Source organism: Podarcis erhardii (genome assembly GCF_964252035.2).
Source record: "Podarcis erhardii genome assembly, chromosome: 13".
NCBI lineage: Eukaryota > Metazoa > Chordata > Lepidosauria > Squamata > Lacertidae > Podarcis > Podarcis erhardii.
The window spans coordinates 17,976,291-17,993,550 of record NC_138502.1 but is presented as its reverse complement, the minus strand read 5'-3'; the positions used below and the strand labels follow the sequence as shown (position 1 = coordinate 17,993,550).

General features: G+C 46.7%; 1 protein-coding gene and 1 long non-coding RNA gene across 4 annotated transcripts; one reads left to right on the top strand and one right to left on the bottom strand.

Moving 5' to 3' along the window:
- The first annotated feature begins 112 nt into the window (after positions 1-112).
- LOC309327907 lies at positions 113-2,791 on the top strand. Its single transcript, XR_014150669.1, has 2 exons — positions 113-1,438; positions 2,523-2,791. It is a non-coding gene; the product is annotated as an uncharacterized lncRNA (long non-coding RNA).
- Positions 1,873-16,064, bottom strand: HSPBP1 (HSPA (Hsp70) binding protein 1). Of its 3 annotated transcripts, none has more exons than XM_081837456.1 (8): positions 15,945-16,064; positions 13,675-13,845; positions 12,477-12,693; positions 11,316-11,540; positions 10,575-10,730; positions 9,777-9,873; positions 9,016-9,127; positions 1,873-2,743 (listed from the first exon to the last, which is right to left on the bottom strand). In XM_081837456.1, the coding sequence occupies exons 2-8, from the start codon at positions 13,801-13,803 to the stop codon at positions 2,666-2,668; spliced, it is 1,014 nt and encodes a 337-aa protein (XP_081693582.1). In that variant the 5' UTR covers positions 13,804-13,845; positions 15,945-16,064; the 3' UTR covers positions 1,873-2,665. The 3 variants fall into 3 exon arrangements, with proteins under 3 accessions (XP_081693582.1, XP_081693583.1, XP_081693581.1); XM_081837457.1 differs by having other exon boundaries at positions 15,936-15,958; XM_081837455.1 differs by lacking the exon at positions 15,945-16,064 and adding an exon at positions 14,346-14,411.
- Positions 16,065-17,260: the final 1,196 nt, after the last annotated feature.

Here is a 17,260-nt window from a genome sequence, read left to right as displayed (position 1 = left end):
GCTATACTTTTCAAGTGAATTAATTTTAAAAAATTGCTAAACATTTGGTTCGGGTCTCTCCTGTTTTGTTTGTTTGTATCTAGTTTTTAAGGTAGTTGTATTCTTTCAATGACTGCAAGCCACCTTGGGAAGTCCTTTTAAAGCAGGGCGTAAATTCTTTTTATAAACCAGCTGTTCCACCTGTAAGGATGTTTCAGTGTGAAGAACTGCTGCTCAGGGTGCCAGCCAAACAGATCTTCCAACAGGATACTTCATTCCATTCCCTCTCCCACGTTGTTTTCCATCTGCTCCATCAGCTAACATTCCCGGCACAGTCCTCACTGAGTGGCTTTGGGGCTCCCACGCCCTTAGCCTAGGGGTTTCCCCTTTTAAAGTATTTGCTGTACTTCTGCAAAACTTGCGGTTCCTCCAAGCCTGCTAATACTCCTCCCAGACTTGTGCATAGACAATACCATTTTGACTACCATTTTCACTCTCAAGAGAATGGAGTTAGTTCTCAGTATATAGGATCACAGCTGGATCTCTTTAATGAGTTTTGCAAGGGTTTATCTTAATGTATCATCATCACCTGTTCATAATGCTACGCCTCTTGACGTCACTTGTAGACTTTTTTATTTTGTATTAAACCACTAGCAACCCAACTAAATAATAATAGCATGTGGACATTGCATATATGATACCACTTTGAAGTGCAAATCCATGGGACTGATTTCAAAGTAAAGATGTGTTCAAATAAATTAATACACCACATTTATCTTATATCAGCCCAGTTTCAAACTCAGCCCACAGCTCAAGTGCCATTTTAGCCATAGGTTTGGTAAGTGTGGCTAGGCTTATACCTGCCCCCATTCTCAGTCTGCCCTTTGTAAAATGCTAACCATGTACTTTTTCAGAGGACTGATGTGGAAATAAGCACTTTGCTCTGTTAAAAATTAGGAAGTAGGGAGCTGCCTTATATCAAGCCAGACCATCTGGCTTGATATAACCTACTTATAGATTTCAGGCAGGGGTCTTTCTCAGCCCTACCTGGATATGCCGGGGACTAGTTATGTGGATTACAGCCCACTCCCATGTAATCTTAGACTCATAGAATTGTAGAGTTAGAAGGGACCATAAGAGTCACCTAGTCAAACCCGCTTGGTACAGGAATCTTTTGCCCAACATGGGACTTGAACCCGCGACCCTGAGATTAAACGTCTTGTGCTCTACTGACTTGAGCTATCACAGTTGCCTGACAACTAAGGAGACAAGGAGAGTCCTGTAAGCTATTTGTGACATGGCACAACCAACGAGCATTGCAAATAATAATGGGGGGAAAGACACCGAGAACACTCTTTGGATCCTGGCCACTGTTTTGCAGCTCTTCATAATCCTGTCACTCGCAAGAACCTAGTTGGTACCTAGCTTTGTGGGAAGGCAGCTTTAAGGAGAAGGTTAGGTTAGTTCCTTCCCCATTTATAAAGTAAGACTGCTAAGCTTTCCCTCTCCTGTATCCCATCTACGTACATGCTGTACTAGTGGTGTATTTATTTAGGCTATGCTTCCCCCCACCTGCTGGTATTAAAAACCAGAGTGCAGCCTATATTATTCTCTTATGAGAAGCTGTGACAATATATTGCATTTTAGGGGTGCAGCCAATATTTGGGGTGGCTCATATTGAGGCCAATACAATCTCTTTCCTGCCCCTGTGATTACAGCTGGAGGTGGGGAACAAGCTGGTGATATTCAAAAGGCCAATTTTGAGTAAGGGGCTTCTTGTTGTTAACCCCTAAACTGAAAGATCTGCCATCTTTTCTTCTTCTTTGAAATGGAGACATCATTTTCAACGTTTTAAAGGCATTTGCTAGTAGGAAAAACAAAAACGTGACAGTCTTAGCACCCGAAACAGAAACTTGTTTTTTTAAAATAAAAAAAATGCTGAATAGTGAACACAGCAACAGCAAAGCAGAGTTGTGGGAGATTCAAGCTGTTTGCAATACATTTCGAGTTGTCACAAGCATTTTTTTTAAAGCTCCCCCCACAATTACCCCCGAGAAATTCTTCAGCTGGGACAAGCTTTTCCCAACTCTATCAGCAACTTTAAAAAAATGGGTAGAGTTACAGGTCCTTTGCAGCCAGATACACCAAAACCACCGCCCCTTTTGAACGAATGCTCCCCAAATATGTAACCCAGAGTAGGTTTGTAGAATAGCCAGTTCCCGGAAGTAAGAAGGCAATTCTTGATCATCTACTTTCCAAAAGGCACTCAAGCCTTCTCACCTGACTAAGCATCTTTTCCCTAATAACAAGCAGCGGAGAACAGGAAATGGGATTAGTTTTCCCTCAATTAAAAAGGAGATCTCAAGAGCCATCTCAAAACTATGGCTAATGAAGGTAGAACTGCCTGGGTGTGGCTGGGAAGGTAGATTAGCAGATGAATGCTTCTGCAGAACTACAGAGAGGAAGTTACGCAGCAACGGCTTATGAAAGTGTCTTCCTGCTGATCCCGAGGCTTAACAAGCCATGTATCTCGTTTCAGAGAGATCTTCTGTTACTGGAGCCTGTTGCCGGATCAGTGAATGGGAGGATAAACGCGGGCGTTTCCACCAAGCCTCTCCAACTGAGACAGCTTCCAAGTGCAAGCATGAACATCCAACAGCGTCAAGGGTTCTTCTGGGAAGCCAAGTTACCGGTCCATGCTGTTATCATCAGGCTGACCGTGGAAGCAAAGGCGCAGCAGGGCCTCACAGAAATCCAGCTCCTCCTTTAAAAACAAAACGAAATAAAAAATAAAGGAAGGGAAGAGAGGCAAGCTATGCTCCTTCTTTAACGGGCGTTCGGTTCTTTAAGTGTTTGCCTTGAACCTGGGAGGGCAGTGGAAAGTCTCACCAACCGCAAATAAAGCGTGTGGTGGCAATGAAATCACAACACAGCTGCTTTCTCCTTGACAGTGTGGTGTAGTGGTTAGACTGCAGGGGTCAGCAAGGTTTACCTCACCTGGGCCGGTTCACTCCAGTGGAGATCCCTCCATGGGCCGGATTTCGTGTGCGTTTGAGCATGCGCGCCCGTGATTTCCTGTGTTGGTGTTTGTGTTTGTGCAGACGCGATTTCCGGTGTTTGTGTAGACGTGATTTCCGGTGTTTGTGTCGGCACAGATGTGATTTCTGGTGCCGCAGAAGCGACTCCCTGTGCCGGTTTAGCACGGGGGCTCCCCGAGTGAGCAGCTTGGTTTGGGGGTGACCCATGAGCCGGTTAAACGACCCCCATGGGCCGCTTGTTACCCATGGGCCTTAGGTTGCCTACCGCTGGGTTAGAGTGTCGGACAAGGACCTAGAGACCGAGGGGTCCAAATGCCCACTCAGCCGTGAAGCTCACTGAGTGACTTTGGGCTAGTCAATTTTTCTCAGCCTAACCTACACCACAGGGCTGTTGAGAAGATGAAATGGAAGGCAGTCGAACCACCACATCTTGAACTCCTTGGAGAAGAAAGGCAGGAAATAAACACAGCCAACATATAAAAAAGTAAATAAATGCCAAGTGCAGGGTGAATTTTTTTACTCCCCGCCCCCCCCCCCCATCTTATTTTATAAGGGAATATTCCAACAGGCGACAACACACAGCCCTACCCCCAGTCTGAAATGGTACGGCTAAATAGGAGCTGGACCATCTTGGCTGCGAGTCCTGGAAGACCTGCTCGTTTGCCTTGCAGGCCACTTTCCACCTGGCCTGGGAAGGCAGGACCTGGACTGACTCCAGCTGCAAAAGCTGAAGCTGCAGAACAAACTTTTGGGTTGGGGTATTGTTTAGGTTTGTTGTTTTTTTTTCATTGGGGTCCCTTGTTGCTGTTACTGAATTTTTTTGTATCTTTGTTTTTTAGATCTTATCATGATTTAACGTGGAAGTTGTTCAATTTGGTTGTGTACTTTTTGAAAGGTTTTATTGTTTATGACTATTTTAGAGAATTTGTTCGCGACGTAAGCCATCTTGAGCAAGGCCTTAACTACTGAAAGGCGACATGCAAATAAAATGATGTATGTTGACCATTCTGCCTACAATTAACGGGGCTTATTGCGGCTCATGCTTCTGCTCAGCCTTGCTTATGGGCCACCAAAACCATCTTCCTTGGCTTGAGACTACAGCCCATACAGCTTCCTGTGGATAGGAATGTATTCTCAGTCTCAAAGCTTTCTCACCTCAACATGGAGATTTTTTTTGGAGCTGAACAGGGAAAATGGGGGGGGGGAGGTGTTAGGATTTTTTTATTATTATTTTAAAAAGAATTTAATGGCACAGTGAGGTTGTTCCCCATCCCCGACACTTACTCCATTATGCCAATTGTTTAATTATCAAGCTCGGCACAGCCTAATTGCTACGTTCAGGGAAAACTGTCGCTGGCTAACAGCAGGGGTGGGAACTTGTCTGTTGAGGATAAACACAAGACGACATGAAACAGAAGCAAGATGTCCGTCCGACCCCCACCCTCAAATCAAGCTAAAGAAGAGGACTTGGGGGCGGGGGAGATGGCGTTGTGACACAACCGCACTCGGAAATGAATGGCACGGTTCCAGGATCTGTGGCAAGGAAGCCAACTCAAGTTCCGCCCCTCTCCCCACTTCCTTGAGCAGCAGACAGAGAACCTCAGAGACAGCCTAGAGTCTTCCATGTGCAGCCTGTATTCAAATAGAAAGCCACCATCCGTCCGCGATTCTCAATGAGGGCCAAGTGACGTCACTCTATCCTTGGTATCTCTATGGTAAAAGTTCCATACTGCTTGCACTGGAAAAGAGTGTGTGTTACAGCTTGCTGTACGTTAAAAGAGAATTCTACCTTTGAAGGTGACCCGGAAACTGCAATTAATCCAGAATGCAGCAGCTAGACTGGTGACTGGGAGTGGCCGCGGGGACCACATAACACCGGTCCTGAGAGATCTGCATTGGCTCCCAGTATGTTTCCAAGCACAATTCAAAGTTTTGGTGCTGACCTTTAAAGCCCTAAACGGCCTCGATCCTTTTATACCTGAAGGAGCATCTCCATCCCCACCGTTCATCCCGGACACTGAGATCCAGCACCGAGGGCCTTCTGGCGGTTCCCTCATTGCGAGAAGTGAGGTTACAGGGAACCAGAAAGACGGCCTTCTCGGGAGTGGCGCCTGCCCTGTGGAACACCCTCCCTTCAGATGTGAAGGAAATAAGCGCTATCCTATCTTTAAAAGACATCTGAAGGCAGCCCTGTTTAGGGAAGTTTTTAATATTTAATGCTGTACTGGGGGAACTCAGCCAGATGGACGGGGTATAAATAATAAATTATTATTATAATTATATGAAAATGATGTATAGATGGTATTTGACTCCTACAAGACTAGCGAAAATGTATAAGAATACAACCAACATATGTTCGAAATGTAAAGTTAAAGAAGGTACATTTCACCATATGTTGCGGACTTGTAAAAACAGGCAAGGCCTACTGGGAAATGATTTATAATGAACTAAAATGAAAATGATATATAGATGGTACATGACCCCAGTTAAACTTGCTAAAATATACCATTCGTCTGATAATAAATGTTGGAAATGTAAAGAAAATGAAGGAACATTCTTTCACCTCTGGTGGACATGCCCTAAGGTGAAGGTCTTCTGGGAAATGATATATAATGAACTGAAAAAGGTATTTAAGTATACCTTCACAAAGAAACCAGAGGCCTTCCTCCTGGGTATTGTCGGCCAGAAGGTGTTAAAGAAGGATCGAACATTTTTCATGTATGCAACAACAGCAGCAAGGATTCTTATCGCAAAAAACTGGAAAACTCAAGATCTACCCACACTGGAAGAGTGGCAGATGCAGCTGATGGACTATATGCAACTGGCCGAGATGACCGGCAGAATCCGTGATCTGGGAGAAGAGAAGATGGAGGAAGACTGGGAGAAATTCAAAATGTATTTACAAAAACATTGTAATTTGGTTGAATCTTAAGAAGGATGCTGGATTATAAAAAACTGCTCACCACTAAATTAGATCTAAATTTGATGATAAGTGAGACTAAAGAAAATATAAAATTTTTTGGGAAGAAGTGCTAGATTATATTTGAATGAATGGACATGAGATTGAAAACAAGTTGATAATTTGTGTGGAAAAATTTTTAACAATGCAAATGGGAGCGGGAGACGTGAGGGAGTCCAAAGAAGTGATGAAATTGTTATGACAGAAATAAGATTGTTTATTATGTGTGCATTTATATTTTAAAATCTTAATAAATATTTATAAAAAAATATATATATATAATGAACTAAAAAAATGCTTAAAATAACTTATTTAAAAAAACCAGAGGCCTTTTTACTAGATATAATAGGAGAAGAATTACCGAAGGGTAAGAAAGTACTGTTTATGTATGCGATGAGAGCAGCAAGAATATTATATGCCCAGGGATGGAAAGAAGAGAGAGCCCCATCGAAAGAAGAACGGATAATGAAAATGATGGATTATGTAGAGATGGCAAGGCTGACCGGGAACATCAGGCACCAAGAAGATAACAAATTTAATAGAGAATGGCATAACCTTATAGAATATATTAAAGAACACTGTACGAATCTAAAAATGTTAGCAGGATTGACATAGAACTTGTAATTTAAAATAACAAAGGATAAAAATGAAGTATAATCATTTGGATCAATGTAATCAGATGCAGTTAAAAAAGGAAGATGAATTTTGGAAGCCAAGAGAGGGGTGAAGGGAACCCCATAAAGGTACTGACATGGACTATGGTTTTGTGAAAATAAGTGTGTGTGTGTTTGTGTGTGTGTGTATATAAAAAACTCTTTTTTCTTTTTGAAACTTTGAAACTAAAAATAAAAACGGAAAGGAAAAGTGTGTGTGTGTGTGTGTGTTCTTCAGTTGTGGAATGCCTTGCTTTTTGCTACTGTGCAACCACACTTCCTTAAAACCCTCCTTACAGAGGCCTTTTCTGACGTGTAGCTCAAGCACCCATTTCTGTGTGTCTCTGTCAGATGTCAAGCGCTTTAATGCTGCTTAATGGATGTGTTGTAAACTGCTTCCTGGGCACTGGGCAAGCTGATAAAAATAAATAAAATAAGCAAGTAAATTCTTCTGGCTGCAGTGCTAGTGCTAATATTAATAAAAACAATGATTTTATTATTTATACCTCACCCACCTGGCTGGGTTATTAAACACGAGGCTGATTTAGTACCAGAAAGAACAGAAATGAACAGAAATGGGACTTTACCCCAACCTCTAAAGAAATCTGCCTCTTCAGCAATAGGAGGCAGCTTTTTCCTCTCACCACTGGGGGGGGGGGGCTGGGAGCAAACATGCCTCTTATATATCACAGGGCCAGCCTCAGTTGGCTTACTCTCTCGCAGATGGGTTGGGGCAGCGATGGCTGGATTCTGGGGCCCCGAACGGCAGAGAACACCAAGCTTCCTTCTTAAGCTGTTTCTGTATTGTGCTATTATTAGGTGGGTGAAGCTGGGGAAACCAATCCAGACGGGCAGGGTATAAATAATAAATTATTATTATTATAAGCTCTCCGTGCTGCAAACCGTCTCCAGAAATGCACTTAAATGGGAATAGCCACACTGCAAGCTTCAGAAAGTTGGCCTTTTAAAAAAGATGCCTAGTGCCCTCTACTGCCCAGCAAAGTGGAGTGAAGAGAGCGACACCCTGCCACCTAGGCAAAGGAGGCGGCGGGAATGCATAGGGCAGGGGTAGGCAACCTAAGGCCCGGGGGCAGAATCTGGCCCAATTGCCTTCTCAATCCAGCCCGCGGATGGTCTGGGAATCAGCGTGTTTTTGCAGGAGTAGAATGTATGCTTTTATTTAAAATGCATCTCTGAGTTATTTGTGGGGCACAGGAATTCGTTCATTCCCCCCCCCCCCCGAAAATATAGTCCGGCCCCCCCACATGGTCTGAGGGACAGTGGACCGGCTCACAGCTGAAAAAGGTTGCTGACCCCTGGCATAAGGTAAAGGGTAAAGGGACCCCTGACCATTAGCTCCAGTCGTGACCGACTCTGGGGTTGCGGCGCTCATCTTGCTTTACTGACCGAGGGAGCCGACGTTTGTCCGCAGGCAGTTTTTCCGGGTCATGTGGCCAGCATGACTGGTGAACCAGAGCAGCGCATGGAAACGCCATTTACCTTCTCGCCGGAGCGGTACCTATTTATCTACTTGCACGTTGACGTGCTTTCAAACTGCTAGGTTGCAGGAGACCCCTGGCATAGGGTTTCATAATTCCAGGCTATTTTGGAATTTCACTTTGCAAAACACTGCCTTTTCCTTTCTCAACCTTCCTTCCCCACCTGCTTTAAAGTAAATGCTCTGGCCTCCATTGCTGCAGAGTCAGGATGAGGGCCTGGATCTGGCTGGCGGGCCAAATCCACACCCCTCACGGGCGACTGCTCACCTGTCATCGTTATTACGGCAGGTGACAACTTCAATGGGCGCTGGCTCCCACCTATTTGCAGGTGTGGTTTGGATGCCTACAAACCGACGTTTTTCTTATGCAGACCAGGAAGGCAGTTCACAGAGGGAAAATGTCAGTTTGCAGGCACTTTTTGAATTGTGGCCACACCTGTGTATGGATAAAACTCCAAAGTGGCTGTCTGTCAGTGCCGATCAGCAAGGTCCATTTGCCAAGAAACAATCAGGAGTACGATTTTAAGCTCCCGTTTCTGCAGCTGTGTCCGTACCTGACCCACATCTGGTGGTTGTTTGTGGAGGAACAGCCTTGTGGGCCAAATTAGGATTCCTGCCAAGCCTGATCAGAGCCTTTGGGCTGGAGGTTCCTAACCAACATTGGGAGAATAAAGCTTGAAATGGCTATCATGCTCAGCCCTGCACTTCTTCACTCCATGAAACATATTCAGGAAGCTGGAAAACTGTGGCAGCAGAATCATTTATTTTAAACCGGGAATTCAAGTTTCCCCGTTGGAAAAACTCATTGGCAGTCCAGACATTCGCACCAAGTTCATGCCACAGATTGGTGGGAAAGGGAGGGAAAGGAACCCACTTATTTCTGCCTACCTGGAACTCCTCCTGATCCTTCAGTAGCTGGCACCGCTCCTTTAAGAGCTCCTCGAGGGCCAAATCCGGCTCTTGACACTCCCGCACACCCTGAGGAAAATCTGTTACCAGGCTTGGGTGGGGGGCAAGGAGGCGGGGAGGAATGGGAGATTAGAGATGAGCAAGTGAGACCTGTGATCGTTGTGGATTCCTCTTCACAATTCCTGCCTGCTTGCCTGCCAGCCCCTCCATCAGGCTACTCCATTTCATCCCCCACACTTTTCCTTTCCAGGTGACACCCAACATCTCATAGCTATTGAGCATGCTCAGTCCTGATTGGACTGTTTTGTTCCTGTTTCTTTGCCCTATTAAGTTTCATTTCTTCAAAGGTTTTCCTCCTCTTTTAATTTCTGCAAATCTCTCATGCTTCCCCCAGCATGCTGATGCTTCCCCACTTGTTTCTTAGTAAACCCATTTTTGGCTGTGCTGCTGCCGGCATGCACTGTTTGAGTCCGCCAACAGAAGGAGTGACAGGGAAAGTCTTGTAGTCTGAAACAGTTCAGCCTAAGCTCACCCTCTACACCCTCGGTGAGAACTAGACTGGAGAACGCTCAGGCTTGTATAACTCACTTCATACCTCTGGCCTATAACAAGAAACAAAGCTCTCCTCCCCAAATAACTCAACGACACCAGTGCCAAGCATGCCAGCAGCCCTCAATAGATAAGTCAGAGATCCCCCTGGATCCTGGCTCTCATTCTCTGCAGCCCAGTCCCCTCGATACCTGCACAAGGCCCCCAAGACGTGTTCATGGAAAGTGCTGTGTTCAGACCGGATCAGGGCCACCAGCTGCTGGACCATCCCCATGGAACAGAGAGCCTCTGTGGAGAGAAAGGGGTGGAAAAGCTGAGGAGAGACACGTCCACTTACGGGAACATGCTGACGCCATACCACCTAGCTGGGCAGCAGCACAGTCCCCGCCAATGTGGGGCTTCCGAAATGCATCATTGTCAGCCTCCTTCAGCCAATTGGGCTTGATGAAGGCCTACTTTGGGGAAAGGCCAAGATTGGTGGGAGATGGCCAAGTCCACTGCGTGCAGCCACAACGATTTCACAAACTAAGGAACAGCTCTTTAAGGCATCCTTCTAAAGTTCTCCTCACAACGTTTCCGAGCACAGTTCAAAGTGTTGGTGCTGACCTTTAAAGCCCTAAACAGCCTCGGCCCAGTATACCTGAAGAAGCGTCTCCACCCCCATCATTCAGCCTGGACACTGAGGTCCCGTGCCAAGGGCCTTCTGGCGGTTCCCTCACTGCGAGAAGTGAAGCTACCAGGCGGAGGGCCTTCTCAGTAGTGGCGCCCGCCCTGCGGAGTACCCTCCTATCAGATGTCAAGGAAATAAACAACTACCTGACTTTTAGAAGACATCTGAAAGCAGTCCTGTATTGGGAGGTTTTTAATGCTTGATGTTTTTATTATGTTTTTAGAAATGCTGTAAGCCGCTCAAAGTGGTTAGGGAAACCCAGCCAGATGGATGGGGTATAAATAATGAATTATGATTATTATGATTATTATATTATTACCTTTCTGCTCTGGGTGGTTTATGAGGAGGTTCTGTAGGAGAAAGGCAGATTTCACCTTCAGCTTCTGCACATTGCTTTGCATGGCCCTCATGAGGACTGAGAAGCCATCAAGACGTAGGAACTGCTGAAGGCCAGCTTCCTGTGCTCTTACCAAACCTGGCAATGCAACAAGGGGCAGAGAGAAAGGTGGGGGGGGGGAGAGAGAGAGACAGACAGATTGGGTTCATTAGCAAAATGCAGTTCACAAAGATAAGTGAGGCCCCATTAATATGATTTTCACTCACATGTGGGGAAACCCTTGGCTCATTAAGCTCCCAAGCCTGAAATGGTGGCTTGACTCAGGGGTAAGGAAGCGGCCTCCTTGTTCCCTTACTCCATCTCCCATGAGCCACAGACAGCATGGCCAACAGTGAGGACTGATGGGAATTGTAGTCTGCCACATCTGAAGGGCCAGAGCTTCCCCCCGCTGCTTAGGTTCATTTATCTGGTAACGTAATAAAACGCTGAGCTCATTGCTAATGTGAGGGCTTTGCTATCCCAAGGGGAAAGCCAGATGAACCGTTTGAGGGGAGTGTGCATTTAATCCTCCCACCTCAATGCTTGGTCACTCAAACCACGGTTTACCCTGAAAGGAAAATTCAAACCACAGTTTACTCAGCTCAACGGAAAATGCAGGCAGTTGTATTGCTGCAGGACTAATTCATTCTCCCTTTCCAACAGGTCAGACACCCCCGCACTCACAGGAGATGGCAAACAGTGCCTTGATCCGGACGGCCTCGCTGGGATCGTGGTCTAGCAGCTTCAGCAGCTTCCTCATGCAGCCCAGCGCCAGGGCCTGCTCCTGCACCTTGGGCACGTTCTGGGCACAGGTGCCCACCAGGTGAGCAGCCCGCCAACGCAGCTCCTGCTCCTCGTGCTCCAGGTACCGGTGTGCTAACAGCCGCATGCCCTCCAGTTTGCAGAAGTCTGGAAGGACAGCAAAGGGGTCAACGGAAAGCAGGCAGCCCAACAGAATGGTAGGATATCTTGCAAACCCAGCCAGCACTATGACTTAGCTGTGGCTCACTGGGGTTACAAAGGGTAACTACTTTCCACCGTATAATCTTGGGTTTTCTGTGTAGAACACCCACCACATTAGGAACCGCTGAGTGCAATTTACTCTTTAATTTTATTTCTTTCAATCATCTATATATACCTCTTAACACCATAATCATAAATTGTGGCGCCCTCCCATCAGATGACAAGGAGATAAAGAACTATACAACTTTTAGAAGACCTCTCAAGGCAGCCCTGTATCAGGAATTTTTCATTTTTGACATTTTATTACGCTTTTGTATTTTGCTGGAAGCCACCCAGGGTGGCTGGGGAAGCCCAGCCAGATGGACAGGGTATAAATATTATTATTAATCTCTAGGCAGTGTACAGTAAGAGTTTAAAAAGATACAGTAAAGATAAAATCAGTTTATATTAAAAAAATCAGAAAGTTTACTTAAAAACCCTGCTGAAATAAAAAGATATTTGCCGGGTGCTGGATAGTTAAGGAAGAAGAGGCCTGTCTGATCTCTCCACAGAACGGGGCCTGCAAGATTAATGCATGGTTTCTGGCATCCCAGCCATGAGGGACCCTCAAACACTGATCCTCCTGAAGGCCTCAGTGAATCAAATCCTTAATGTATCATGAACCCAAGTTGTTAAGAGACTTGGAAATTAAGAGAATAATCTTGCCACCTCTAATATGCCCCTAAGGACATTTTTCACTTCTTAGATCTTAGCTGAATCTCAAGGTACCTTCTTCCCCACTCTCTTGCACACTCTCATTTTCCCTTGCGCGCGCGCGCGCGCGCGCACACACACACACACACACACACACACACACAGAGAGGAATGGGGCCTTTTCTATACCTGCAGCATTGTCCAAGTTTTCACACAGCTCTGCCAGAAGGTCCAAGGCACCTTCTCTGTTCTCAAGGTCTGAATGTGCTTCCTCTGAACTCTCCCCTCCACGTTCTGCTCCGGGGGTTGGTGGCTCCAGCAGCCTCAGACATTCCTTCATCTGTTCCACCTCGTCCACTTGCCCCCGGAAGGCCTCGACCATCGCCTCCTGCAACCACTGTCTCCGCTGCAGAGTGGCATAGGGAACAGAGGTGAATGAATAGGAAACATATTGGGAATTTCATATGCACGTGTCCTTCCTCTTCCTGCCAAAAGCTCACTCCTTCCCCCAGAAATAACCTACATTTTATCTCCTAGCCCCCATATTAGACACAACCTCTCTCCTAGAACAGTCTTGCTTTTCGGCACCTGCCAATCTAGTTCCTTGCATACACCACTGAGTTAGGGGAAGTTGTGCTTAGAAAATTGGCTTTTGGATCCTCGCCGTTGTCGTCAACTCCTTTTGGAGCTGCCAACTTTAGACAGGAGCCAAACTGTATCTCTACAGTGACCCTGTGACCCTCCAGACATTGATGGACTCCAATTCCCATCAGCCCCAGCTGGCATAGCCAATGGGCACAGATGTTGGAAGCTGTCATACAGCAATAGCTGAGAGGGCTCCTGGTTCCTCAAACTGGTTTCAACAGCGCTTTGACAGGCAGGCAATGCTGTCTTATCTCCATGCCCCTCCAAACGTCAGCTGCTGATTTGTGAATGCTAAGCGCTGCTGTTAAAGGCACAGGAGAAGGACAGCTTGAGATCTTTTTTTCCTAACCCCAAGCTAATTGCATGGTGCAATGGTTAAAGCCAGGAATGGACAGTGTGTCTATGTATGAATACATGAACACATTTTGCAAATTAGATAAGATTATGTATATTTATATATTTGAGATTTGTATTATTTTTATTTCTAGCTTCACAGCATTAGTTGGAAGAGCTTAGTAATGTAATAGCAACGCAGGGAAAATATTTGGATGATACCTCCTAGGATGCTTCTCATCCAACCTGCTCTGCACCTCACTAGATAATCTTGGGATTTAGCTTCCGCAATCAACATTAGCTTTAACGCTTCAGGATCGCAGGGCAGCACCTTCCTCAAACTCATTCCCCAGATCTAACAACCATTTGACCTCACCACCACCCCTCCTATAAAAGCCAAGCCACGCACCTCATCAGACATGGGTTCCATCGGGGCAGGTTCAGCGTTCCCTGCAGTGACTGCCATCTGCAGCAAGCCCTGGAGGTTGCGGGGCGGTTCGCGGGGTGGCTGGTTCCCACCAGCACCTCCTTCAGCCATGGTTGGGGGAATGCCGTTCCAGTCAGTAGGCAGCTCACAAAGCTTTAAAGAAAAAGGAGAGAGACTGAGAAACGAGCATGACTGATAAAGCAGGGGGTAGGCCTACCTGCCCAAGTTCATCCTGCCAAGACACTTACCAGGTGTGTCTTGGCTCCAGCTCTACTTTTGTGCAAACACCATTACTATACTGATAAATGGGACCTGCAACGAAGTGTTGCAGCGTGGAGTGCTCCCGTTCAGGGTTCCAGCCAGGGTATGCCATTCAGTCCCTACGCACCCAAAAATCAGCCAGCATTTCATGGCACTAAGTATTTTCAGTCCTCTCAATCGGCTGCTTTTGAGGTTTCCCCACACTTAGGGTTTCTCCCGCTCCCCAAGATTTGTCTGGGGTTTCTCCAAATCTGTTAATGTCTATTATTATTTAAATTTCTATCCTGCCCTTCCTCCCAGAGGACCATTTTGGCCACCTAAAGGTCCAGACTTGGAGAATGAGTATGCTGTTAGTACATACAGGATTCAGGCTTCCACATTTCCAGACTCACATTGGGAATTCTGCTGCTACCCTCTGACAAGGCCCAGGTTTCCATTCAAGCCTGAAAATGTAGAAGAGGCTCGTGGGGCTCTCCTTCCCCAGCTCAAAGACTGAATAAGAAGACTGGGGCTTGCTTGGAAACTGCTCTGCCAAGGAACCTGGAGCAATTTGGCCATGCAGCAATAAACTGTCAAGGACCTAGCCATCCTTTCCTGAAAGTGTGGCTCCACAACGAGGGCACAGGTAGCCACAACTTTTGGCTTGGTTATCGAGACCACGGCAAAAATCACACAGCTCTGAATTTATTTACAGAATACCTTCAAAGCACAGCCTAAAAGTCAAGACAGAGGGAGAAAGATGGAGGCAAGGGTAAACGCCACACCAAGATACCAAGGGGGGATAACCCCCCCTTTCCATTTCCCACTGTTTATAGCGCTCAGGAGTAAGCCACCTTTCTCCCACTGGATGCTATCTCATTTGCATCACCTGGGAGATGGTCTGGGAGAGGCCACAAACAGAATATATCTAGCATCCATAGTCCCCGCACAGAGCAACAAATCTCAGAAGAATCAAACTTTAGCTGTTGGCTCTGTGAGGTGGATTTTTTGGGAGAAAACAAGGCCTCTTTAAAGCGATGTGACACTTCTATAAATGTATTGTGTCGTTGGGGCCTTGGCCTGACCCAACAGGGCTCTTCCTTAAGGTTGGTTACTCTACTCCACCAGCCAGATGCTTCCATAGGAACACAGGAAACTGTATAGTATCAGTGGTCAGTCTACACTGACTGGCAGCAGACCTCCAGGATTTCAGACACGGGTCTTTCTCCCAACCCAGGAGAGGCCAGGGATTGAACCTTGGCCAACCCTTCTTCCCCTTCCAGCAAGCCCACTTGCCAAGGCTCAAAAGCCGCTAGCCCAACTCCAGAGTTTCCGCCCTACCTTCTCCCCACACTTTTTTAAAAAAAGTTTTAAATTACGTTTTGCAGTTTTATCATCATCACAATCAACATTATCTCAAAAACAAAATAGAATATAAATCCCCCCCCCAGCTCTCCCTCCCCCCACTTCCCTCAACTTCTTTTTCTGGTTCTTTGAGTGTTTGCTTCCCCTGCTTATTTTATTCTACCTTAATATTGCAATCTTCAACTTGAATATTATTATATTCTTAACATTTTTATACCATACCTGTTTTCATATTTCCTCTTACACTTTATTTTCCAGTTTTTACATCTTAATTTCTATGTTGCTGGTTGTACTTGTTTACTCAAACCCTGCTAGTGAGCCCACTTCTTTCTGTAAACACAGCATACATGGTTCCCAGTCTTTTTAAAAGTCCCTATTGTCCTTGTCTCACCTTCTCCCCACAAGTAACCAAGCAGCTTTTCATTTTTCTAAAAAAGATAAATCAGCTGTCTGGGGCGGGTGGGAGAATCTCCCCATTTCCCCCACCCCGGGAAACTTCTCCCCCGCCCTCCCTTTCGCCTCCCCTCCTCCAAGCCTCACGCACCGCAAAGGGCGGCCCATTCCCTCCTCTAGCCCAAACTGCTCCCTCCCGCCCCCAGCTCGCCCCTTCGCCCCCGGGCGCTGCCTTCCCCCGCCACCCCACTCACTCCGCAGGTGGCGGCAGCAGCAGCTCCAGGCTCAGCTTCTGGAAGCGGCCATCTGAGACCACGTGGAGAGGAAAGGGAGGAGAGCAGCGTCCTCTGAACCGGGGAAGCGAGGCGGCCCCTGGTGGCCGAGCGAGGGGGAGATCCCACAACCGGCTTCCCAATGCTGCTCGAAGCGCTTTTCCACCGGGGATGCGAAGCGTCATTCGGTCGGCGGGTTGTTGCTTTTTGCCCCCCGCCGCCGTCTGGGCATTGCCCCCCGCCGCATAAAGCGACTGCGGGGGAATTTGTGCGCCCTAAAAACAAGAAAGGATAGGCACATAGCTGCCACCTTTTCCCTTTTCTTGCGAGGAATCCTATTCGGAATAAGGGAATTTCCCCTTAAAAAAGGGAAACGGCTATGGGCGGGCAAAGCGCTTTCTGAGAGCGGGTCCCCAATGTGCACGCGGGGGCTAGCCAGGTTTTTTTGGGAGGGGTGCCCCGGGGTTTTCAGTCACGCCCCCAGCTAACTTGGCCCCCCACCGAAAAGGCAACAGTTCTTTGGACATATTAAGTAATGGGAGGATGAGGACCAGTCGTGTGATTTAGAATAATATAGCATCAGCTCAGGAAAGCCAAAAGTTTTGAAGGGAGGGGCAGCTGCCCCCATCGATAAAAATACATAGCAAAATGAGGTTCTGCCCCCCTAATAAAAGAGCTGCCCCCCTAACAAAAATCCTGAAGTGATTTTGGACCTTCTGTAATACGGTGCATTATGGAAGGCCAAACTCTGGCAACCCCGAGTGGATCTTCTCCAGGGCTTTTCCCCCCTCTGGAACTCGGTTCCAGCATCTCTCAGGTGGGCCCCATTTCCATCAAAAGAGAACATGGCGGCCATTTGTGGTGAGTTCCAGCGTGGATCTTCTCAATTGTGGATCTTGATTTTGCAGCCCCTTGGCTTCACACCCTGTGTGGCAGAACTGCCTGCACCACCCTAAATCTGGCGCTAACTTAGAGCCCTGCTTGTTCAGGTCAAAGGCCCATTTAGTCCAGCATCCAGTTCTCACAGATGCCAAGCCCACAAGGGAAACATGCGTGCAAAAGTGTGTTCTCCCTATTTGTGATTCCCAGCATCTGGGATTTAGAGGCTTACTATCTCTGATAGTAGAGATGGAATGTAGCCAATCATGGTTAGCAGCCATTAGTAAATTTATCCTCTGTGAATTTGCCTAATCCTCCTTTCAAGCCACCCCAAGGCCGCTTACATGCAATACCTTTAAAGCACATTCAAATCACGTTTCCCCGCCTAAAATAATTCTGGGTGCTGTAGGTTTTTTTAA